At 41.6% G+C, this 26,708-nt stretch overlaps 1 protein-coding gene across 1 annotated transcript; it reads right to left on the bottom strand.

Annotated features, from left to right (window-relative positions):
• Positions 1-1,435: 1,435 nt before the first annotated feature.
• Positions 1,436-26,708, bottom strand: sat1a.1 (spermidine/spermine N1-acetyltransferase 1a, duplicate 1). Its single transcript, XM_041211422.1, has 6 exons — positions 26,578-26,708; positions 21,650-21,701; positions 21,476-21,559; positions 10,743-10,844; positions 8,522-8,562; positions 1,436-2,052 (listed from the first exon to the last, which is right to left on the bottom strand). Exons 1-6 carry the CDS (start codon positions 26,641-26,643, stop codon positions 1,882-1,884), a joined length of 516 nt encoding a protein of 171 aa, XP_041067356.1. The 5' UTR covers positions 26,644-26,708; the 3' UTR covers positions 1,436-1,881.

Below are 26,708 nucleotides of genomic sequence, written 5' to 3'. Positions count from 1 at the left end.
ATTTATATATATTATATACACACACTATACAAATATACATACATACATACACACACACACACACACACACACACTTCGTTATCTCTAAGGAGACCCTAAGAACCCTTGTATGCCGAAGAAGCCCAAATTCAAAAGGAACTATACAGAGGCCATCTGCATTTCATAAGCTAGGCCTGGCTAACCAGACAAAGGACCCAGACAAAAGGACACACACCCCTTTGTCAAAGCCAAAGTGGAGAGATGGGAGTCATGTAACATGATGCCCCACCCCCACCCCCTAGCTGGTGGAACCAGTAATATTGCCTTGTGGTGCTGCAAAGCTCAGTCTGCCATCTTTCCATCTACCGAGCAACAGCACAGGAAAGGGCTCTCTCCAGGTTTGAATGCCTATCCCCACAGACACTGTTTCTACTGGAACTTCTGTGCCATTGCCTACAAGACTGATTCATCCCTGCATGTCCATCTCATCATGAAAGTCAACTGTACTGGAAAAGTAAATTATTGAGCATCAGTTCAGCCTTCCAGCCTCTGTGAAGGAATGCACCATTGGACTTTGATTCTGGACTCATGTGAAGCAATAATTCTTTTATCTGTGGTCTTTGCCCTGTAAATCTTTCTTTCTCTGTCCCCCTTTTATGGTATGAGTGAAAAGGAAGCAATGTTGCTACCCTCCTTCCACATTTTGAATGTGTGCAAATAAAGTAATCCTCTGAGTTCATCCTTTCATGAGTTTGCTCTGGAATTATTAATAGAAATTGGATCACACCAAAACTGAGGGGTTGGGAAATACACCACCGCTTATAAAGGGGGAAATCAAAATATCTTTCTATTTACAGACAGGTGGAGAGAGGAGAAATCAGAGCTGTTTAAATTAAACCCCCTCTAGTCCGTAACAGAAGTCAGAGCAATGTTAAGGCCAATACTTCATAAATGGTATGCAGTCAAAGCATGCATTATTGTTTTGTGAGCAGCATATTTTTAATTTTTGTTTCTCTAAACACTTTTGCAGTGATGCAATTTTTAAATGCCTTGAAAGTAAACAATTTCAAAGTTGTCCTTGTCAAAGAAGAGCAGGCGAGTTCTGCCCTGTGTCCTTGTCATATTTATCCCTCAACTAACATCACCAACCAAATATTGTTAAGCAATTCATCTGAGAACGCAGCACTAGAGCACAGCCTGGATTATGCACTTAATTCCTGGAGTGGCGTTTGAACAAATTTAACTGCTGACTCAGAAGTGAGTGTGCTCCTGATCTAAAGTGACCTTTTATGTTAATTTTTCATCCAAAATACTTCTGAACTTACAAACTTTATTTTTTATGCTTCTAGCTAAGCCTATCGAGATCGACATCAAAAGATAATTTAATTGCAGCTAAAATAATGGGGAAGAGAGAAAGAACAAGTGAGCTTTGGTTCTCCTTGAGAATCAGTAGTTTCTAAAACACAGCCATAGTTTTATTTATATATACAGAACTGGACAACATTCCTCCATATTGACACTGTATCCATGTAAAGCTATATATACACACCAAAACATGGCCTATATTATGGTATGCCATTTCCTAACGGCAGAAACATTTTTGATTGCTACAGGTAGCATTGATCCACTACTTTTTTTTTTTATATAAACAGGGTTCATCAACAACGTAACACATCATTTCACACCTGAATACAACTGATTAAATAGTGCAGGTTCAATGGCATAAAAGCTACTGCAATTTGGATTCTAATTAAAAGAATTGCTAAATGATGATCTTACAGGATGATATTAAGCATAAAAACAATCAAAATTGAGGTCTTAAATCTACAACAACTGCATAAAACTTTCAATTAAGGTTCTTTGGGAAGGGACACGAAGATATCCAGACTTTACTCTTCAAACTCATTCTTCAGTTGCGATTTTAACCAAGTGTTTCTTCTGAAGCTCAAAAAGATGCCATCCGCCTTGTTTGGACAGATCGGCAGCACCAAGCTTCTTGTAAAAGTTGATTGAGCGGTGGTTCCAATCTGCTACAATGAAATGCAATATGCTGCAGTGGTCCTGCACCGCAGTCTGAAAACAGAACAAAGTTTACTCTCAACATTAGTTCATTCCCTCAAGCACAATATCATATGGCAATTTATTCAATGGCTCAATTCAGACTACAGTGATTCAAGAAGGCAGCTCGCCACCAACTTCTCAAGGGCAATTAAGGATACTGGGACGCCCAGGTCCCATGAATGAATTAAAAAAAAAAAATCTACACAGCACGGAAGGAGGCCATTCAGCCCATCATGCCTGCGCTGGCTCTTTGATACAGCCTCACTGCCCAGCTCTTTTCCCAAAGCTTTTCAATTTTCATTCCTTCACATTATTAGTCAATTTCCCTTGGAAAATTACTATTGAAAACTATGTTCAAGACAGGGATTGATGGATTTCTACATATTAAAAACATCAAGGAATACAGGGATGGTGCAGGAAAATGGTGTTGAAGTAGAAGATCAGACATGATCTCATTGAATGGCCAAGCAGGCACAAAGGGCTGAATGGCCTCCTCCTGCTCCTATTTCTTACGGAAGCAGTTATCCTTTCAAGCAGTATATTCCAAATCATAACATTGCATAAAAAGATTTCTCCAATATGTCCTCTCTGGCTCTTTTGTCGGTTGTGTCTTCGGGACACTAACTGCTTTGTCAGTGGAAACAGTTTTCCATTATTTAACTTAAAAACCCTTCATGACTTTGAATGCCATCATTAAAATTTTCTCTTAGCCTTTTTCTGTTATAAGGGGAACAATCTCAGCTTCTCTAGTCTCTCCATGTAATCAAAGTCCATTATGCCTTGTTGTATTCGAGTGAATCTCCTCTGCACCTTCCCCCAATTTCTTAACATCCTTTCTAAAGTAAGGTGTTCAGAATTGAACATAATACTAAAAGTAGAACCTAATCATTGCTTTATAAAGGTTTATCAATACTTGCTTATCTACTCCATGTCTCTATTTATAAAGCAACCAATCTTCTATGCCTTTATAAAAGCTTTCTCCATTTGTTCTGACACCTCCAAAGATTTCTGAACTTTAAACCTCGAGTCTATTTCCAGACCACCTTCAAAATTGTACCATTTCATTCATATTAACTTCCTAATTCAGCTACCGTTGTATATTGTGTCTTTCACCATTGCACCTTGCTTTATACAAATAAAATGACCTCAAGTGACTGCTGATCAAGGTTATATGACCAAATGCCCAGCTCACAGACAAATAGTGAGAAGGACTGGGAAGTACACTGAGTCATAGAGTCAGAGGTCTACAGCTTGGAAAAAGGCCCTTCGGCCCATCAAGTCTGCGCCAGTCAAATAAGTACCTAACTATTCTAATCCCATTTTCCAGCACTCGGCCCATAGCCTTGTATGCCATGGCATTGCAAGTGCACATCCAAATACTTCTTAAATGTTACGAGGGTATCTGCCTCCACGATCCTTTCAGGCAGTGAATTCCAGATTCCTACCTCTGGATAAAAAAATTCTTCCTCACATCCCCTCTAAATCTCCTGCCCCTTACCTTAAATCTATACCCCCTGGTTATTGATCCCTCTACCAAGGAGAAAAGTTCTTCCTGTTTACCCTATCTATGCCCCTCATAATTTTATATACCTCAATCATGTCCCTCCTCAATCTCTACTACTCCAGGGAAAATAACCCCAGTCTATCCAATCTCTCCTCAAAACTAAAACCCTCCAGCCCAGGCAACATCCTGGTAAATCTTCTCTGCACTCTCTCTAGTACAATCACATCCTTCCTATAATGCGGATTCCAGAACTGCACTCAATACTCTAGCTGTGGCCTAACCAGCGTTTTACACAGTTCCAGCATAACCTCCCTATTCTTATATTCTATGCTTCGGCTAATAAAGACAAGTATCCCATATGCCTTCTTAACCGCCTTATATCTACCTGTCCTGCTACCTTAAGGGACCGGTGGACATGCACACCAAGGACCCTCTGATCCTCGGTACTTCCCAGGGTCCTACTATTCATCGTGTATTCCTGTGCCTTGTTTGTCCTGCCAAGTGCATTACCTCACACTTATCCGGATTAAATTCCATTTGCCACTGATCAGCCCATCTAAACTTGTACCATTTCTATTTCCTCCTGTAACCTAAGGCTGTCCTCCTCACTATTTACCACCCCACCAATTTTCGTGTCATCCACGAACTTACTGATCAACCCTCCTACATTCAAGTCTAAATCATTTATGTATACCACAAACGGCAAGGGACCCAACACCGATCCCTGTGGAACCCCACAGGACACAGGCATCCAGTCACAAAAACACCCCTTGACCATCACCCTCAGCTTCCTGCCACTCAGCCAATTCTGGATCCAATTTGCCAAATTGCCTTGGATCACATGGGCTCTTACCTTCCTTATCAGTCTCCCATGCGGGACCTTATCTAAAGCCTTGCTGAAGTCCAAGTAGACTATGTCAAATGCATTGCCGTCATCTACAAACTTGGTCACCTCTTCAAAAAATTCAATCAAGTTGGTCAGACATGACCTCACCTTAACAAAACCATGCTGACTGTTCTTGATCAATACCTACCACTCCAAGTGTAGATTAATTCTGTCCCTCAGAATTGCTTCCAATAGTTTCCCCACCACTGCGGCTAGACTTAGTGGCCTGTAGTTCCCTGGTTTATCCCTTTCTCCCTTCTTGAATAATGGTACCACATTGGCTGTCCTCCAGTCCTCTGGCACCTCTCCTGTGGCCAGAGAAGTATTGAAAATTATGGCCAGTGCCCCTGCTATCTCCTCCATTATCTCGCCCAACAGCTTGGGCCTGTTTCATCCGGGCCTGGAGATTTATCTACTTTTAAGCCTGCCAGACCACTTACAACCTCCTCCCTTTCTATGCTAATTTCTTTAATTATATCACAGTCTTTCTGCCTGATTTCCATACCCACGTCATCCCTCCCACTTGTGAACACAGACACAAAGTATTAATTTAGAACCCTACCTACATCTTCTGGCTCCACACACAAGTTACTACTATGGTCCTTAATGGGCCCTACTCTTTCCCTAGTTATCCTCTTACTCTTAATGTACTTGCAAAATAAATTTGGATTTTCCTTTATTTTACCTGTCAAGTGTTTTTTCATGCCCCTTTTTGCTCTCCTAATTTCCTTTTTAAGTTCCCCACTACACATTCTATACTCCTCTATGGCCTCCGCTGTTTTAAGCCCTTGGTATCTACCATAAGCCTCCCTTTCCCTCTTTATCCAAAGCTGGATATCCCTTGACATCCAGGGTTCCCTGGATTTGTCGGTCCCACCCTTTGTCTTTACTGGAATATGTTGGCCCTGTACTCTCCCTATTTCTTTCTTGAGTGAGTCCCACTGCTCTGACCCAGATTTACCTAAAAGTAGCTGCTCCCAGTCCACTCTGGCCAAATCATATCTGATCTTATTAAAAATTGGCCTTTCCCCAATTTAGAACTCTGATTTCTGGCCCATCCTTGTCCTCTTCCATAACAACCTTGAATCTAAGCTATGATCACTATTGCAAAATGTTCTCCCACTGATACCTCTATCACTTGCCCGGCTTCATTCCCTAAAATTAAGTCCAGATCCGCCCCCTCTCTTGTCAGATTTTCTACGTACTGGCTTAAAAAGCTCTCTTGGATGCATTTTAAGAATTCCACACCCTCTAAACCTATCACACTTTGACTAATCCAGTTAATGTTGGGGAAGTTGAAATCCCCCAATAAAACTACCATATCATTTTTACATTTCTCTGAAATTTGCCTACATATCTGCTCTTCTATTTCTCTCTGACTGTTTGGGGGTCTATAGTACTCCCAGCAATGTGATTGCTCCTTTTTTGTTTTTAAGTTCTACTCATCTAGCTTCATTTGAGGAGCCTTCTATGATGCCATCCCTCCTTATTGCTGTAATTGATTCCTTGATCAATATTGCGATAACCCCTCCTCTTTTCCCTCCTTCCCTGTCTCGTATGAAGACCCTATATCCTGGAATATTGAGCTGCCAATCCCGCCCTTCTCTCAACCATGTCTCTGTGACAGCAATGACATCATACTTCCATGTGTTAATTTGTGCCCTCAAATTAAGGCACAATTGCCTTATTCATCAGACTCCTTGCTTGAAAATAAATACCATCCAACCTTGCCAAGCTCCCCTGTGCCTTAATTGGCCTATAGTTTCTATGCCTTCCAGACTCACTTGCTCTCTAATTTTGGCTGTGCATATCCCCTTGCTGAACCTCTTCTCAGGATCCCATTCCCCCTGCAAAGTTAGTTTAAACCCTCCCCAACAGCACTAGCAAACCTCCCCGCGAGGATGTTGGTCCCATTCCGGTTCAGGTGCAACCCGTTCACCTTGTACAGGTCCCACCACCCCGAAACAGTCCCAATGTCCCAGAAATCTAAAGCCCTCCCTCCTGTACCATCTCTCCAGCCACACATTCATCTGGACTAACCTCCTATTTCTATACTTACTAGCACATGGCACCAGAAGTAATCCAGAGATTACTGCCTTTGAGGTACTGTTTTTTAATCTGTTTTCTAGCTCCCTAAATTCTGCTTGCAGAACCTCACCCCTTTCTCTACCTATGTTGCTGGTACTAATTTGTACTACAATCTCTGTTTGGCTGTCTGTTTGCCCTCTCCCTTTAGAATGCCCTGCAGCCGTTCAGTGACATCTTTGTCTCTGACACCAGGGAGGCAACATACCATCCTGGAGTCACGTCTATGGCCACAGGAATGCCTGTCTGTCTCCCTTACTATCGAGTCTCCTACCAGTATTGCTCTTCCCCTCCCTTTCCTCTACCCCCCCCCACCACAACAGCCCCCCCACCAACGCCCCCACCACCCCCCACCCGCACTCCCTGTGCAGCTGACCCCCTCTCAGTGCCATGAGCGTGGCTGCAATTCCCAGAGGAACCGTCACTCTCACCATTTTCCAACACAGAAAAACGGTTCTTGAGCGAGATGCACCCTGGGGATTTCCTGACTACCTGCCTGACACCTTTCTTCTGAATGGCCACCCATTCCCTCTCTGTCTGCACTTCTATAACTGTGGGGTGACCACGTCTAAAAAGTCGTGCTACCCACGAAACTCTCACCCTCGCAGATGCACCTCAGTGCCCAGCTAGAATGAAGACTCTGACTTAGATGAAATAGAGTGGAAGATACATTGGGAGTGCAATAGATGGGATAAGGAGTGCAGTAAATCAGAAGCATTGCAGAGTAAAGCTCCCTCTCCTAGCTACCTTGGTAATAGTTATCACTGTGATACAGTCCATTTCCACCAATGTTGTGATTGACCAAGTTGTCAATTATGCAAATAACCCAAAGATACCAAGATCAAGACCAGCTAGACTCATTTCACTTGGGGTCCTTGCATTTAGTGCCGAAACCCGGAGCTCAAGTAGCTGCAGCTGGTGGCGCTTCCTGCACACGTGGTTGGTCAGAGCGCAAGGAACATCTAGGACTTCCCACAGGTTGCAGGTGATACATAACGTGGGACTGAGCTGCCCTGCCATGCCTCTAGTTGAAAAAAACCCTTACTTTAAGTTAAATACAGTAAAAAAATGTTAAATTATTTATGTACTTTAAATAAAACCTAGAACCCTTACCTTTCCTTAGCTTAATCTATTTTAAACTGGAAAAAAAATGGGTTAGCACTTCAATCCGGAATGACGAGATGAAAGCTTTGCTACTAAATGCAAGGACCCCAAGTGAAATGAGTCTAGCTGGTCTCAATCTTGGTATCTTTGGGGTATTTGCATAACTGACAACTTGGTCATTCACAACATTGGTTGAAATGAACTGTCTCACAGTAATAACTATTGCCAAGGTAGCTAGGAGAGAGAGCTTTACTCTGCAATGCTTCTGATTTACTGCACTCCTTATCCCACCTATTGCACTCCCAATGTATCTTCCATTCTATTTCATCTAGATCTAAGTCTTCATTCTAGCTGTTTGTGCATTAGAACAGGGATGATTTTCTGCTACTGTCTTTTCTCACTCAAGCAAAGCTATTTCAGTCTTCCTTGTTAACATTACATCAGTTCGAACTCAAGAGAATAACAGACAGCTTTCCAAATCTCCTTTTTTGATTTGAGAGCAATCTTCCCCAACAACAACATTTGTGCCTTCTATTACCTTCTTTAACAGGATCCATGGCAGTTGGTGAAGCTGAAACCAAGAAACAGATCTTTCCTTTATTGAGAGTGTTTATTGACTTGTTCAGTCTCACAGCTCTCCTCCAACACAACCTAACGTCCCAACTATCCCCTATTTATACATGCTCAAAGACAATTAATATCCATCACCTGTTTCTCTTAACCTTAGCAACATAGTCACCATTAACAAACTTTAACAATGTAATTGACAAGACATTAACATCCTCAAGGCAACAGACAAAAGGAGAGGCTGAAAGTACTTGGGAGAGAATGTTAAGTCTGAGGTTTCCTATTACCTTTCTCATCATTAGTGATTAAGATAATAAATAGGAATCTCTTTTTACCTGACTGATCTTCTTCAGAATTTCTGAACCAATTCCATATCCTGCAAAGGGAATCCAAATCATCATTAGAAGCCTTGCAATTTGCCTAAATAAAAATTACTAAACAGGGAATGCACAAACAGTTGGTCACATTTGGCCTATAAACCTCAACAGTTGTTTTGCTTTACTCTCTGGACTTCCCTCAGATACGTACCAGAAAATAATAAACTCAACTGGAATTACGTATATCCCAATGAGGAAGAAGGATTCTAGGAAGGGGATAAACCAACCATGGTTAACCAAGGAAGTAAAGGATAGTATCAAATTCAAAGAAAAAACATACAATGTGGCAAAGATTAGTGAGAAGCCAGATAATTGGGAAAGTTTTAAAAACCAACAAAAGATGATCAAAAAATAATGAAGAGGGAGAAAATAAACTTTGAGAGTAAACTAGCAAGTAATATAAAAATGAACAGTAAGGGCTTCTTTAAATATATAAAAAAGAGGAGAGAGGCCAAAATGAACATACACCCCTGAGAGAATGAGGCTGGGAAATAATAATGGGGAACCAGGAAATGGCAGAGGAGTTGAATAAATACTTTGCATCAGTCTTCACGGTAGAAGACTATTAGCATTCCGAAAATACTAAATAATCAAGGGGCATAAGGGGGTGGAGGAAATAGATACAATAACTATCATTAGAGAAAAAGTACCAGGGAAACTAATGGGGCTAAAGGCCAATAAGTCCCCTGGACTTGACGTCTTGCATCCTAGGATAATAAAGGAAGTAGCAACAGAGATAGTGGATGATTGGTAATAATCTTTCAAGGCAGAGCTGAGGAGGGTAGTAATCTGTGGAATGCTTTACCGCAGAGGGCTGTAGAGGCAGGGTCGTTAAGTATATTCAAGGCCGAGATAAACACATTTTTAATCAATGAGGGAATCAAGGGTTATGGGGAAAAGGCAGGAAAGTGGTGGAGCAGACTGATGGGCCAAATAGCCTACTTCTGCTCCAGTACCTTATGGTATGTTCTGTGACAGACAAGGTCAATCTATGAGTCAAGTGCAACTCTGTATCAAAGTGTTCAGTATTAATTGAATACAATTGGGTGTTTAATTGTATCCAGTTAGTGGACATTAACTGGGGACTCACCCATGCTTATACATATAGAAGCAGAGTTGATTGGAGATGCACGATGAGTAATGTGTTTCTCTGTAAATCAAAGCTTGTAAATACTAGCTCCAGTTCTATCCTTCATTACCTGGCTATGCAAGTGGTGAAATTCAATTCAACTACTGACATACACGTAACACTTAAACCTGTCCGAGGACAAGCCAATATATATTTATATTCAATGAATTACTTTTGAAGTTTAGTCATCATCATGTGGGGCAAACACTACAGCAGTCTGTCAGCAGCAAGGCTGTACAAACAAACAAAGAAGTTCAACGAGCAGTTAATCAATTTTTGGGGGCATCATCCGGGAACCTCAGCTCTTTTGAATGGTGCCGTGGGATCTTTCCACATCCACCTCAGCAGGCAGATATGGCTTCTGTTAACATCTGATCCAAGAAACAGCACCTCCAGCACCTCTTTGGTATTGCACTGAAGCATTAGTCTGGGTTACTCATGCCCTGCAGCAGCACTTGATCCCACCATCTTCAGAATCAGGAAAGCAGAGCAGGGTAACATACTTTCCTTGCTGGGCCCTTAAGGTGTACAGCTAGGAAACAGTACAAGTATATAGGCAAAACACTGTGGATGCTGGAAATCTGAAACAAAATCAAAAAATGCTGGAAAACTCAGCAGGTCTGACAGCATCGGTGGAGGGAAAGACAGAGTTAATGTTTCGAGTCTGTATGACTCTTCTTCAGAGCTAAAGAGCAGTAGAAATGTGGTGAAATAAGAAATAAATATTAATAAGAATAAATAGAAATAATAAATATTTCACCACATTTCTACTCCTGTTTAGCACTGAAGAAGAGTCACACGGACTCGAAATGTTAACTGTCTCTCTCTCCGCAGATGCTGTCAGGCCCACTGAGTTTCTCCAGCGTTTTTTGTTTTTGAAACAGTACAAATATCTGTACTGTATTCTGAACATAAAAGATGCTATAATAAATGCAAGTTGCTGTTGTTGAAGTTAGCTAAAATCAGTTTGAATGACACTGACATGTGCCCCTATTGCAAACAATGGTTAGAAAACTTCTTTTCCAAAAAATAATGTAATTTTTATTTTACCTCTAACTTCTTCCATTACATAGAAATCCTCAAGGTATAGTGATTTTCCAATCCAAGCATCATACGCATAGTAGTACATAGCATATCCCACAATGTTGTATCCTAAAAAAATGATATCAGATACATCAGCTACAAGGGTTGAATAATACATCTCCAGAACACAGACAGAACACTACACGGAGTCCATATAGTCCTTCGTACGCACACAGTCAAGTGTATCCAACTTTTAGGAAATAAATAAACGTGCATTTCGATTTTGCCTTTCATGACCTCAGGATGCCTCAAAATGTCTTACAGCCAATGAAGGGCTTTGGAAGTTAGTTGCTGTTGTAACAGAAAATACTGCAGCCTATTTGCACACCTCAATGTTTAAACAAAAGTAACTTGATAAGCGATCACATATCCATTTTAGTAATGTTGGTTGCACTGCCAGGACATGAAAGATGTTTCATCCAAAAGGTGGCTTCTGCGACAATACAGCACTCCTTCAGTACTGCACTGAAGTGTCAGGCTAGAAAATGTGCTTAAGTCTTGAGTCAGACTTGAACCCATGGCTTCGGTCCCAGAAAAAACAAAAAACAAACATTCGAGGGGTTAAGGGAGGGAAACCCAGAGGGAGAACCTGGATGGCTGAAGGTAGGCCACCAAAGAGTTGGGGTGGGGGTGGGTTTACACAGATGGCCAGTAGAGTAATGGACAGTGGGAAGGCGAGAGGGGTGGAAGTTGTAGGGCTGAGGTTCTTACAAAGAAAGAGAGCAACAAAACTATGAAGGGGTTTAAACACAATGATGATCATTTTAAACATGTTTCACATCCTCAGGACATCCCAAAGCACTTGAGCATAGTCATTGTTATGTAGGAAATGCAACAAAATGTGCAAATAGCAAAATCCCACAAATAACAATGTGAAATCAGATCACCTGAGTGATATTCATTCAACAGAACTACCCTGCTCTTCCTTGAAAAGTGTCATGGGAGCTTTTAAATCCACCTGAGAGGGCAGACAGTTTAAGGTCACATCTTTTTTTATTATTCATTCCTGGGATGTGGGCATCATGGGCTAGGCCAGCATTTATTGCCTAACCCTAATTGCCCTTGTTCAGGGTCAAACCATATTGCTGTAGGCCAAAACCAGGTAAGGACAGCAGATTTCTTTCCCTAAAGGACATTAGTGAACCAGGTGGGTTTTTACAGCAATCAGACAATGGTTTCATGATCACCATTAGATCTTTAACTCCAGATTTTTATTGAATTCAAATTCCACCATCTGCTGTGATGAGATTTGAACCCAGGTCCCCAGGGCATTACGCTGGTTCTCTGGATTACTAGCCAAGCAACAATGCCGCTACGCCATCACCTCCCTCCAACATAAACATCTATTTTATCAGATATCAACCTCCAAAGCTTTTAAAAACAATGATTTTGCGAAGTTGTGGTGGCCTAGGCAACTATAGGGAACCCATTTAGTGCTAAAAGGGTTAATGGAGAAGTTAAATTATATACCTCGGCCTAAGAGAAAAATACTGCAGCCTTGAGAACAATACCACCTTGTCTGACCACAGTTGTAAGATGAGCCCTGAGACATTCCATTTTGTTCTTTCTCAGGCCAATGTAATCAGGATTGTAATAAGCATTTGCATAAGCACTATGTCTGTTTGCTGGGAATGAAAATTTACTGAAATATGGATTGGTCAGTTAACTTATGTAAATAAGCAGATAGGTTTGTGCAAAATTTACTGATTGGCTGTAACAATGCTTTTAATAGGTCTGTATGTATTCTGCTACGAGACTGTACAGTAGCTCTTTGTGTGCTGTCTCCCTTGTGCACAAGTAATAAATGGGGTTTCTACGTATTAATGATGCCTTGGTGTGATTAATCTCCGACAGTTTCTTGGAGGTTCCACCGAGATGACTAACCCGTAGGGTGTGTCACAGAGTGCCAGCGTTAGGACCTTGCGGTTCAAGGACTCCTTAGTCTGCGGCAGCCCGATTTGGGCTTCGTTGACCCATGGTCTGCCTCGCCTGCCTGAGGCTAACTCCTAAGGTAAGTCATCTATTTAAGTCTTTAGGAGATTAGTTGTCATGTTTCGGGACCACTTTGGCCAGAATATCCTCAGGGTTGGAGCCCTGGAGTTTAGTTTTAGAATATACTCAGGGTTGGAGCCCTGGAGTTTAGTTTTAGAGTGTACTCAGGGCTGGAGCCCTGGAGTTTAGTTTTAGACTGTACTCAGGGTTGGAGCCCTGGAGTTTAGTTTTAGAGTGTACTCAGGGCTGGAGCCCTGGAGTTTAGTTTTAGACTGTACTCAGGGCTGGAGCTCTGGAGTTTAGTTTTAGAGTGTACTCAGGGCTGGAGTTCTGGAGTTTAGTTTTAGAATATACTCAGGGCTGGAGCTCTGGAGTTTAGTTTTAGAGTGTACTCAGGGCTGGAGTCTGGAGTTTAGTTTTAGAATATACTCAGGGCTGGAGCTCTGGAGTTTAGTTTTAGAGTGTACTCAGGGTTGGAGCCCTGGAGTTTAGTTTTAGAATATACTCAGGGTTGGAGCCCTGGAATTTAGTTTTAGAGTGTACTCAGGGCTGGAGCCCGGGAGTTTAGTTTTAGAGTGTACTCAGGGCTGGAACCCTGGAGTTCAGTTTTAGAGTGTATTCAGGGCTGGAGCCCGGGAGTTTAGTTTTAGAGCGTACTCAGGGCTGTGGCCCTGGAGTTTAGTTTTAGAGTGTACTCAGGGCTGGAGCCCTGGAGTTTAGTTTTAGAGTGTACTCAGGGTTGGAGCCCTGGAGTTTAGTTTTAGAGTGTACTCAGGGTTGGAGCCCTGGAGTTTAGTTTTAGAGTGTACTCAGGGTTGGAGCCCTGGAGTTTAGTTTTAGTATATACTCAGGGTTGGAGCCCTGGAGTTTAGTTTTAGAGTGTACTCAGGGCTGGAGCCCTGGAGTTTAATTTTAGAGTGTACTCAGGGTTGGAGCCCTGGAATTTAGTTTTAGAATATACTCAGGGTTGGAGCCCTGGAGTTTAGTTTTAGAGTGACTCAGGGCTGGAGCCATTGAGTTTAGTTTTAGAGTGTACTCAGGGTTGGAGCCCCTGAAGTCTAGGTTTAGTTTAGTATATACTCAGGGTTGGAGCCCCTGGAGTTTGGTTTAGTTTAGTGTATACTTGGGGTTGGTACCCCTGAGTGTGCGGGTGCATGTTTGCAGCTCGGGGTCCGGGACCCCTTGAACGTGTGAGTGGACTGATTGGTGAAAGTACCTTAGTAGTAGATTGGGGGTCGAGGACCCGCCAAGGGCTGGCCTTTTTTAGTTATTAGATAAAGAATGGGTAATATGGCATCAAAGAAACCCCATTTATTTGGTTCCCCCTCCAAAAGGAACCCCAAATGCTTATATGTATGTCCATTATGGACCTGAACGGTCTGCTACTGAATTTTCTGTAATTTAAAAAATATAAATTGATCTAAGTTACAAGAGCTGTTTGTGCTGAAGAGAGAGAGAGAGTGAGAGAGAGAGAGAGAACCCCTAGGGAGTTAATGAGCAATTGACAAGCAGCAGCAGAGAAAATGTGAGCTTTCGTCAGTTCCCTATAGGTGGAACCTTAAAGATCCCTTTATTTCCCCCCCACTGCTACTTGAAGCTTCATTTAGAGTTAAGTTCAATATTATAGGAATATAAATACATACCTTTATATGTGTGTTTGTTTGTGTGCAAAGAAATATTTGTTTGTGAGCCTTAACGTGTTTTCTTCCCTGAATTGTCTTTTGTGTGTGTAGTTGAGCACTTTAGAGTCAAAAGTCCCATATTAGATTAAAGGAAAAGTATATTCAAACATTCCAAAGTTTTGAGTATAAGGTTTGAGATGAGATTTCTGGCAAAAATCGTAATTTGAAGGAAGTGTAAAGATAAAACAGGGCTTGCCTTTGTTTGAGATGAACCAACCCTTGTACCACCCCCTTGCAGACTAGTAAGGAATAACCCTCATCATCAGCTTCCAAGCTGATTGGGATTAATACATTCGAGTTAGTATTCTAAAATTCTGAGAAAAAAAATTATATGAAATTCAAAAGGATTCCAGGAAAACCAAAAGACATAAACACAAGGTCTAGGTGGTTCCAATGGATAAAAAAGCGGTTTCTTTTGATGAGATGAATTAAATATTAAAGGAAATCTGCTTTCCAAAAGCACTGGAATTTGAATTTGGGACAATCTTGAAATGTAAAGTGCAGTGCAATTTAACAGGTTACTTAGAATAACAAGGATGCTATCTAAGATAAAGAATGTATCGACAAACAGACGGAAATTATAACTTGGACACAAATCATTACACATGAAAAAGAGCTTCTGTTAATTTTGATAATGTAAATTACAGTTCTTACAAAGTTTAAAAATTTGAAGTTTGGTTCTTGATAAAGTTCTCAAAAGGGAATTTTCATTTTAAAAAGTTTGACAACAATTGGCACTAATTCAAATGCTGCAAGCTTTTGTATTTGTAAAGTCTGTTCCCAAAATATGAAGCTAAGCTCAAGACCTTGACAAAGTTTGGCAGAAATCCAATTTTTGGCCAAGTTAATGAATCTGGGATAATTCTAAAAGAAAAGGGTCAGACACAATTTAGTGGGTTACTTTTGAGACAATAAAATGTTTGAGAAGAAGATAAGGAAGCAAAACATGTCAATGCCTGATTTCTGTTTTTAAAACTGTTATGAGAATATTTTATTTATTTTAAAGTCTCTCCAGGTAACCTGAACAAGATAAGATGGTAGCTGTTGCATGTGTAAAATGGTATGAGGCAAGTAGGAGAATGAGTTAGGGAAAGAGGACATAATGTACCAACTGTTTTAAGGGAAATTAATTTGATAATCTGGTCATCAACTGAGGCATTGGAACTGCACAGGGGGAGATAATCAAAGATCTAGAGACAAATCCTCATTGGCAATAGAGAAACTAAACTCAAGAGAATCTTAGGATGATTGTGGTCAGGGAAAAAAACCTTAGAGGTAAAATTATTCTGTGTCTGTAGTTCAGGAATTGAAATGTAAGGAGAAATAACACTTAGCAACAATTTACCACAAGATGGATACAGGTAAACAGAAAGCTGGAAAAAGGCTAAATAGATGTACTACTGATTATATTAATGTGCCTGTGAGCTACAAAAAATAAGACCACAGGATTAACACCTTGATGACAGGCAGAGTTAAGCGGTTCCCAGAGAGAACCATCACTGGAAGTGAAGATACTGAGTCATTGAAAGATAGGATAAGAAGGTGCATTGTAGAGTTGTTTAAGGAATTGAGTCTGACATGAGACAGCAGCAGGAGAGAGTAAACTGGAGTGGGGGTGCCTACCCAGATGGATTCAGATCAGGGAACTCATTTCACAGGGAGAGTCATTAAAGAAGTGTGTAATCTTAAGTGTGTAAACAGAAATTCCATATTCCTTACCACCCCCAGAGTCCAGCGATGGTGGAAAGGATGAACTGAACTTTAAAAACATCTAAGCAATTCAGGAGACAGGCAACAGCTGAGCCACAGTATTGCCCAGCATTCTGATGCACCTTAGGGCTACACCAAATAGGACTACCAGGTTCACCGCATTGAATTGATAACAGGAAGGGCCATATAATTACCTGAAGGCATTTTAGTGGGAGGAGGAGATGTAGGGCCACTGAAAGGAAAAATACGGACTATGTAAGGGAATTAAGTAAGCAATTGCATGAGTTAAGGAAGGAAGTCGGAGACCAACAGGTGATTAAGGGTATGGAAACAGGCAAATCCAAAGAGCAACAATGGATCAAGTGAGGAATAAGGTGATGGTCAAAGTGAGTTCGAGCGAACAGGCATGGACCATATGAGGTAATTATGACAGGTGATACACGCGCACTTGTAGATATGAGAACAGGAGCCGATGTTAATGTCTCCACAGATCTACAATCCTGGTCGCGGGCATCAGTACTGGCAACAAGGTCGGGGATCATCACTGCTCATCCCGCACCGCAGGAGGAACTTTGGTACAGCACGGACAGTGCCGAATGTGACACACAACAGGGAATGATAAATGTAACAGTAGGACAACAAGCGCTTTCAACTTGTAGTAAGGGTTTGCTTCAGATCGGGCGTGGGAGGTCCGCCACTACCCAGCCACCTTCCACATCTACTTCCACAGTCCGAGTAGAGATAATTGAAGCCCCTCAAACCACATCGAGTGACCCATCTTGTCCGACTATGCATCCAGGACCGATGAATGGTTTGATACTGGTAATCAGAAGTTTTGTATGATATTATACACCATGAGTTGGTACCAGTAGTCTTGAATGTATCCGGTGTCATCCTGCCCCAGTGGTGCTCAACCCATACCCAAGCACTCTATACGGCTCTAACGGGCCAATTGATGACTGAAGCAGTTCAGTTCAGTGGCAAGATGTGATCAGGCTTGGGAGGGAACCGCATTAAGCGCAGCCTGATAAATGATGCTGCTACGATATTCGATATAGAGACATCAGTGGTTAATTCAGAACCTGGCAACTGTTGACTAGAAGGTCTGTACCCTGAGCTTTAAGCTTAAGGAGATTCTAGAGCGGGGACAGGGGATCCAGGATACACAATTAGATATGGACCAGGACGTGACACGGTTAATCCAAAGCCTGGCTACCATGGTCGAAAGTCATGCAGGGACTATCAATAAATTAATTGAAATAGGGAAAGATATTTCAGACGAAGCAAGCAGAAATGATGTATGCAGCATCTATGGATCTTGGGCACTGGAACAAGCCCGAGAAAATTTAAGACAGATTGATGAAGGGGTAGTCCCTTTATGGGTAACTATTGAGCATTTATTGAATCTCTTACGACCCAAGAATCATGACTTGACCGGTTGCCAGCCCAGAGGTTTGACACGCGTATATAGAATGAATGTTGAATGTATAGTGAATAGTAATATGCTAATAGGCATTGTATTGGTAATACCTGTCACACCTATGTCAACACCCGGCAGGACATTATATAGAGTAGAAAATATTGGGGCCAAGAGGGGATGAACAGAATGGCACAGCAGATGTGAGTTACACCTGGGTTTTTCGCCATGGCAGCTAAAATAGCTTCACAATGTCTGCTTTGTCAAAGATATAACCAGGCAAGACACCCACAGTGACTGCTGGTACGGGACCCCAGCCATGTTTGTACACCTACAAATGGACTTTATACAAATGCCTAAATGTATGGGATATAATTATGTTATAGTATGTTTGTTCTCGCGATGGGTGGAGGCGTATCCCACCCGACGGAATGATGCTGTTATTGTTGCAAGATTGTTGTTACGTGAATACATTTGGGATACCAGAGATTTAATCAAGTGATAATGGGCTTCATTTTATCGCTAAAGTGATAAAGGAACCGTTGAAGGCCTTACAATGCAACCATCACCTTTCCTGCCCATACCACCCCAAGTCTACTGGGGTGGTGGAAAGATAAAACAGTATTCTAAAAAACAAACCAGCTAAACTATGTGAGGAAACTGGTTTGAAATGGCCTGAAGCTCTACCCCTGGCGCTCATGACTATGTGCTCTCACCCGAAACGTACCATCTCCCTATCCCCTTATGAAGTTGTAATGGGACGTCCTATGCGCCTCCCAGTGGCCCCACCTTTGTCTGCTAGGGAAATAGACATCCACGCTATGGATGAGGGAATGATTACATACTGTATAGCACTTACTAATTCTCTCAAAAGCTTGCATACACAGATGGTAGAAGTTCAGAAAAAGCCCACCACTGAAGACTGCCATCAATACCAGCCTGGGATCTAGTCCAGGTAAAGACCTTCAGGAGAAAGAACTGTTTGGAGCCTCAATGGGAGGGGCCTTTCCAAGTCCTGCTCATCACCCATACAGCCGTGAAGGTTGAAGGACGACCTTTGTGGATACACGCATCGCACGTCAAGCGGACGCTGACTTCGGATGGAAGTGCTTGTGCAGGAACTTTAACTGAGCCGTCAGAATGCTGATTCTGATTTGGATCCTGTCCTGCGCGGTCCTTGTGGGGGCATGGACTACCAATTCTGTGGTTCAACGAATGCAGGCCGTAGCCTCACAAGTCAATCGAACTAAATGTTGGATTTGTACTCATATTCCTGTTAACCCCTCCTCCTCAGAGATGCATTTTTTGGCTTTCCCCTCAGATTCCACATGGTCCCTAGGTAATACAGGGGCCCTCATTCATTGAGCGTCCATTTGGAGACGGGAGACCACCTTTGTGGTCATTAAGGGGCCGGCCTGACTTTGCATCAGGAGAAATTATACCAAGGGCAGTACTCGGGTGGGTGAGTTACCATTGGGTTCCTGTGCCTACCTTGCTGATTCAAGCCAGCTACCCATTCCTTCCCTCTCCTCAGGAATCAGGACCCCACTGAGAATGAAGCCCAGCGACTAGAATACATAGAACTTGGCTAAGGGTGGTGGATTGTCCTTGTAGGACAAAAGGCGGGGGGGGGAGTGTGGTGGCCTAGGCAACTATAGGGAACCCATTTAGTGCTAAAAGGGTTAATGGAGAAGTTGAATTATATGCCTCGGCCTAAGAGAAAAATACTGCAGCCTTGAGAACAATACCACCTTGTCTGACCACAGTTGTAGGATGAGCCCTGAGACATTCCATTTTGTTCTTTCTCAGGCCAATGTAATCAGGATTGTGATAAGTGTTTACATAAGCACTATGTCTGTTTGCTGGGAATGAAAATTTACTGAAATATGGTTAACTTATGCAAATAAGCAGATAGGTTTGTGCAAAATTTACTGATAGGCTGTAACAATGCTTTTAATAGGTCTGTATGTATTCTGCTACGAGACTGTACAGTAGCTCTTTGTGTGCTGTCTCCCTTGTGCACAAGTAATAAATGGGGTTTCTATGTATTAATGATGCCTTGGTGTGATTAATCTCCGACAGAGTGTGATGATGCTGGTACAGCTGACAATTTATCCCCCAACCCTGATTGGCCTAAAATTTGAACCAACTGAGTGACTTGCAAAAACCACCCCAAAGGGCAATTAAGATTCAACCATGTTGCTGTGGAATTGGTGTCACACAAGTGAGACCAAGTAAGGCTTCCTTCCCAAAAAAGATTAGTGAACTATTTGGGTCTTTACAATAAACCAACAGACTCATGGCCATTTTTACTGGTATCAGATATTTAATACATATGAATTGTTTTCAATTTCTCTACCTGCTATAGTGGGATTTGAACTCATGTCCCCTCTATTATTAGCCTTGTTTCTCGATTACTAACCCGTAACATTTCCACTATATTATTGTACCCCATCTTCATTTTAAAATATATGTGCTTAGAAACAACATACAAATTAAATTTTTAGTATCTCAGCAAACACTTATCAAGATGGTGACCAGCTCCTGGAACAGCAGCTTGAAACCTGTAACAAGTGTAGATCAGACACACACATGACAACAAAAAGACTTAATACTGTGCCACCATGGATTACAGTCATTACTTAAACAAATATTTTAAACTATAATTTAACTAATGTTTTGATTTTAACACGGCAGATCAGAAGGTCAGACAAATCTACCTCAAATCAATCCTAATTTTGCCAATCACAAAGTTCCTCATTTTCAGGTGAAACTGTAAATTAGCTACTTCACCTGATTTTCACAAAAGGCAGAATACCTCATTGAACACTTTTGCCAACTTTTGAAAGAGTACTTTTGGAAGGAGAATTGCATGCAACAAGTTCTGATCTACCATGCTTTCACTACCCTTCTCCCTCTTTTTTAAATAAAAGTTGCAAGTAGCATGTCCCTCTGGGCCTTACCTCCATTATCAAGATCATCTAATGCTTAATGGATCTTTCAGTTACCAGCCCGCCTACCCATGTACACGCCTACGGCCATGTACATGGCGAAGCTAAAGACTGTAACCTGAAGATTGGGGATAAATTAAGAGAGAATACATTCAACATTATTAAATATAAGAACCAGATATTAAAAAGGTAAATGTTACATTTAAGCAAACTCAATACATCCAGGTCATCCCTTGGACCAATTCAACTTGACTTGATTACAAGAACACAATATTACAATCACACAGCAAGCTCAAACTTTGATACAAATCTTCTTCTGCTACACAAGGTTGCTTTCAGATTGTTTTTATAACAGATTGAGAAGTTGGTACTCTGTTGTTAAATTCAGCTTCCTTAATCTAGCAGCAAGTTTGTAGACCCAGCTCAAACAAGGCCTTCAATGTTTCCATGGAAACTGGGTCCAGATGCCGGCTTAAGACCAATATGAAAAGCCCCAACATGAGAAACAAAAGAATGCCATTACTTGGAAGGGCCAGGATACAGTCAACAGTGCTTATCTAATCTGGTCTATGAATGCATTCATAAAATTGGTAGCCTCTCAACTAATTAACCAACAATTTCCTTTCTGCACATCTCTGCAAAGAAAAGAAATCTTGTAATGAGAAAAAAACCAAACATCACTAAACAAAGTTTTGGTTTGATATGCAGCCTTTTAAAACAAATGATAGAGTTATAACCTTTACAACATCACCTGCAGCCAACGTAAGTGTAGTAAAATAGAGTATTGACATCAACACAAATTTTCTCAAAGCCATTTTATTTACACATGCTTCACATCAGGGTTTAGAATAAGTCATGCTTCCTTCATGGATTCACTCAGATAAACAAAGGCCACATCAAAACCACAAAACTACCAGGTTGTGTCAAGAAACAAAAAGTAAATTCTACCTTCACGAGTCACATGTTCCGCTGGCACTTCCGCAAGAAGGCAGTGATAAAATGGACGTTCCCCAAAGCCATCTTCAAGCAAATCTACAGAACAAATTACCAGCATATTCACAACACATCGAAAGACTTTACGAGGAAAAGGTTGCAAGATGTTCTATATTTGATTGTTGTTACCTTTTTCAGTCAACTTCACCTCATTTTCCATTTCTTCATATTTTGCAAGTTCCTAGAAAATAACCAGAAAAGGGTGAATATTTAATCCCTATTTCCTCAATTCCATTTCAGAAAGGGAAAGGTTTATATTCAAATTAACATTCCAGAGCATTGACTCATGGTAGCAAGTTATACAATGAGAAGAGAAAAGCACAGCAGTTGCAAATGACTCATCTTGTTCTCAGATTTTAATATACAAACATACAAACAGTGAGCAGGGGTAGGCCATTCAGCCCCTCCAGCCTGCTCCGCCATTTAATAATATCAAGGCTGATCTGATAGTAACCTGAAATCTGCATCCCACCCACTGCCGATAACCACCCCTTGCTTATCAAGAATCTATCCACCTCTGCCTTAAAAATATTCAAAGACTCTGCTTCCACTACCTTTTCAGGAAGAGAGTTCCAAAGACTCGGGACCCTTTGAGTGAAAAAATTTTGCCTCATCTCTGTTTTAAATGGACGACCTCTGATAATGTATATACCCTCTAAAGGAAAAGGTAGGTCAAACAAATCCAGAGCTCCCTGGATAAAAAATGAGAAAGAAATTAAAGGTAAAGAATAAAAAAAATGTGCTTATGACAGATGCCAGGTAGAAAATACAATTAAGAACCAAGCTGAATATAGAAGGTTCAGAGGGGAGATGAAAAAGCAAACAGAAGCAAAGAGGGAGTATGAAAAGTGACATGGCAGCTAACATAAAAGGGAATTCCAAAGTCTTCTAGGCAAATAAATAGTAAAAGGGTGGAAAAAGAGAAGAGTAGGGCCAATTAGAAGAGGTGGTATTTAACAGAGGACTGAAGAATTGCAAAAGGCATTTGATCCAGTGCTACACCACAGACTTGTGAGCAAAGTTATAGCTCATGGAATAACAGGGACAGCAGGAACATGGACGTAGAATTGGCTGAGTGACAGGAAGCAAAGAGTAGTAGTTAATGGATGTTTTTTGGTCTGGAGGAAGTTTTGTGGTGGAGTTCCCCAGGAATCATTGTTGGGAGCCTTTCTTTTCCTGATTTATATTAAATGACCAAGACATTGGAATACAGGAACAATTTCAAAATTTGTGGATGATATGAATCTTGGAAGCATTGTGATCTGAGGAGGATAGTGTAGAATTTCAAAAGGACATAGACAAGTTGGTAGAATGAGCAGACAGCTGGCAGATGAAGTTCAAAACAGAGAAATGTGAAGTGATTCATTTTGGTAGGAAGAACACGGAAAGACAATATAAAATAAACAGTGCAATTCTAAATGGGATGCAGGAGCAGAGGGACCTGGGTCTATATGTGCATTAATAGTTAATAGTGGCAGGACAGGTTGAGAGAGCAATTCATAAAACATACAGTATCCTGGGCTTTATTATTAGAGGCATAGAGGGCAAGAGCAAGGAGGTTATGTTGAGCTTGCATAGAACACTAGCTTGGCCTCAGCTGGCAGACTGTGTTCAGTTCTGGGTGCCACACTTTAGGAAAGATGTGAATGCATTGGAGACAGTGCAGAAGAGATTCACGAGAATGGTTCCAGGGATGAAGATAGTGCCCCGGCCAGAAGGCAGGTAAAAAATAAATCTGTATATATCTACTTCCACCTGACTACTTTATAAAATCATTTTTCTGTTTTTCAAAATGGACAACCGCTGGGCTGATAAAATGGCCGCAGCTGACCACATGATGCTAGCTCTGGAAGCTTCTGAGCAGTTTAAACATGAACAAAGGGTAACACATCAAACCCCCTGGAATGTAAAAGCAAAATACTGCGGATGCTGGAAATCTGAAACAAAAACAAAAATTGCTGGAAAAACTCAGCAGGTCTGACAGTATCTGTGAAGAGGAAGACAGAGTTAATGTTTCGAGACACTTCTTCTTCTGCTGAAGAGTCATACAGACTCGAAACGTTAACTCTGTCTTCCTCTTCACATACTCTGTCAGACCTGCTGAGTTTTTCCAGCAGTTTTTGTTTTTGCCCCTGGAATGTAACATGTGTATATACATTCCAGCCAAGCCAACACAAAGGATTGGTAGACGATACATCTACACCAGCCAGCTATGGACAAAGGCAGAGTTGTTTGGGATTTGTCATCTCCAACGCTGTGATAATGGTTTTTCAGTTACCTGCCCAAAACACAATGGGTTTTAACAATGGTGCCTCAGTAGTTGAATAGCTCGGCCCAAAACCACCCTGTCACTTGACCAAGACTTGAGTTGTTTGAATCTCTTTAATTATACAGCTCTTGAATTTTATCTTCAGCTGTAGTTTAATCTCCAAAGACTCCAAGCTAGCAGCCTGCCTTTGAGCTTCATCCCTCTCCAAGTCTGGTTTCCAGAAAGAACCCTGTATTTCACCTACAGGATGAACTAATACCCAAGATACAAGAATACTTTGCTGCAGCTTCAACTGACTCAACCTGCAACCGAGTTCCTAGCACCAAGACCAGGAATTCTGCCAGACAAAGCCATCTAAAGGACGCCACTGAACTTCTGATTCTGGACTCACGTAAACCATAACTCTTATTTTCATCGTGGTCTTGCCCTGAACCCCTTTCTTTCCCTTATCCCTTTTTTATTGTATGAATACAAAAAGTGGCAGATGTTGCAAAACCCCTTCCCATGTTTTGTGTGTGTAAAATAAACTACCCCTCTTATTTTACCTTATCTCGAGTTTGCTGTGGGGTTATTAGTAGAGGATTGGATAACTCCAAAACTGAAGGGTTGAGGAAAAGACTTATAAAAGGGGAAATCAAAAGTCAAAGACATCTTTCTGTTTACGGTCGGGTAGTGAGGGGAAAAATCAGGGCTGTTTAAATTAAACCCAGTCATGTCCGTAACAATAGATTGGAGGAGTTAGGACTGTTTTCTTCAGAGAAAAAAAGCTCAGAGGAGATTTGATAGAAATATTCAAAACCATGAGGTGTCTGGACAGAGTAGATGGGAATAAACTTTTCGCGCTCTTAAAAGGATCGAGAATAAGAAGGCACAGATTTAAAGTAACTGACAAAAGAAGCAAAAGTGAAAGGAGAAGGAACTTCTTCACACAGTGAGTGGCTAGGGTTTGGAAAGCACTGCCTCAGAGTGTGGCGGAGGCAGGTTCAATCAAAACATTCAAAAGGGAATTAGACTGTTATCTGAAAAGGAAGAATGTGCAGGGTTATGGGGAGAAGGCAGGAGATGGCACTAAGTGAATGGGCTGAATAGCCTCCTTCTGCACAGCAACAATTCTATGATTCTGCAAAGTTACCAGCAAACCTGTAGAAGTTTGAGGAATTTCCTGGTCATATGCTTCTTGTGGCCCCTGATATCTTGATGTGCCATCCGCCCCGACCCCAACCCCCTCCTGAGTTTGGGAACCTGTGTCTTAAAACAACGTGAATTTATATGACACCTTTAACATAATAAAACATCCTTAGGTGTTTCTTAGGAGTGTTAAATCAAACAAAATTTGACCAAGCCACACGGGAGGCATGACAGGAAAGGAGCAAAAGCTTGGTCAAAAAGGTTAGTTTCTAAGGAACGTCATATATATATAGAAAGTGAGAGCAAAAGGTTCAGAAAAGCTCAGAAATTCAAAGCTTTAGGCTGAGGCAGCTGAAAATCAGGGATAAGTGCAGGATGTTAGACACAAAATAAGTGCACTTAGTCTTCATAATCTTTGTAGCTAATTTACTAATGTAGTTCTGACTAGTGCCAAACATGTCTTTTCACTGACAGGTTAGTAAAACCAGTTTCACCATTCAGTCCATCTTGTTAGCTCTTTCAACAAAATCCTCTGATTTCTCTCCCATTACAGCATTTAAGACCTTTTAATAATTTCAAAGATTTATTATTGTCCTGCTTGTAACATTGTTCCAAATAATAATCACTGTTGTGTGCTTTCTGACATCAACCCCCACTCTTCTTCCTTTCACTGATTTGTTTCCCCTGTCTCTCTTTATCTAGCTGTTAATGCATTAGGCCAAAGTCTCTCTTCTACCCCTTCTCACTCTCCGTGCCAGGTCACTGTCTTTCTGCAGGAGTAACTCACTTCCTGCCTAACCCCCATAGCCCCTGCAATTTTTTTCCTCTTCAGATAATGATCCAATTCTCTTTTGAAAAGCTCAATTGAATCAGGCAGTGTATTCCAAACCCTAACTACTCACTGCTTGTGTTACTCCCCATCCCTACCAATGTCTGGTATGTGGGGGCAGTCTCTCTTCCCACCCCCTGTAGTTCCCATTTCGAGCGTTTGTCAGTCTCTCCCCTCGGTTTCTGGTGTTGTCTGCCTATCTGTCCCAACACTCTGCTTCTGACCTCCCTCTCTGTCTTCTAAATCTTTCCATTCCGATATAACTCAGACACAAGCTCAATCTCTCCTCTCTCGATTTCCAGTCATACCGACTCGAAACATTAACTCTGTTTCTCTCTCCACAAATGCTGCCAGACCTGCTGAGTTTCCCCCGCATTTTGTTTTTATTTCAGAATTGCAGCATCTGCAGTATTTTGCTTTTATCTGGATCTCTCCTTGTCCAGATTAAAGTCATTTGAACAGGAGTGAATAAACTGGATCAAGCCTGTCCTAGATCAAAAAAACCAGACTGGGGCAAAGTAAACCAGAGAAACCGTTTTATACTAGGAGTGGTTAGGGTTTGAAATACACTGACAGTGTGGTGGAGGCAGGTTCAATCGAGGTTTTAAAAAGAGAACTAGATCATTATCCGATGAGGAAAGGTTTGCAGGAGCTATTGGGAACAGGCAGGAGGCAAGTTACTCCTGCAGTGAGCCAACACAATTACGACGGGCCGAATAGGCTCGAACCATTCTATAATCCCGGTCAACAAGGGAACTCGGACAAAGTGAAGGAACCAGATGAGGCTGCGGCTCTGCGAGAAAGTGTACTGGGTGTGAATGCGGAGCGAACCTTGATGAGGCGGAGGATATCGGCGACGTCCCGGGGAGTAGCCGGCCGGACAGTGTAACTGGCCATTTTCCCCTCTTGCTCTTCTTTCCTTTTCTGGAGACACCCCGGTATTTGTAAAATAGGAAACGGGT

Source organism: Carcharodon carcharias, chromosome 18 (assembly GCF_017639515.1).
Source record: "Carcharodon carcharias isolate sCarCar2 chromosome 18, sCarCar2.pri, whole genome shotgun sequence".
In the NCBI taxonomy this organism is placed as follows: Eukaryota; Metazoa; Chordata; class Chondrichthyes; order Lamniformes; family Lamnidae; genus Carcharodon; species Carcharodon carcharias.
This window is presented reverse-complemented; position numbering and strand designations above follow the sequence as displayed.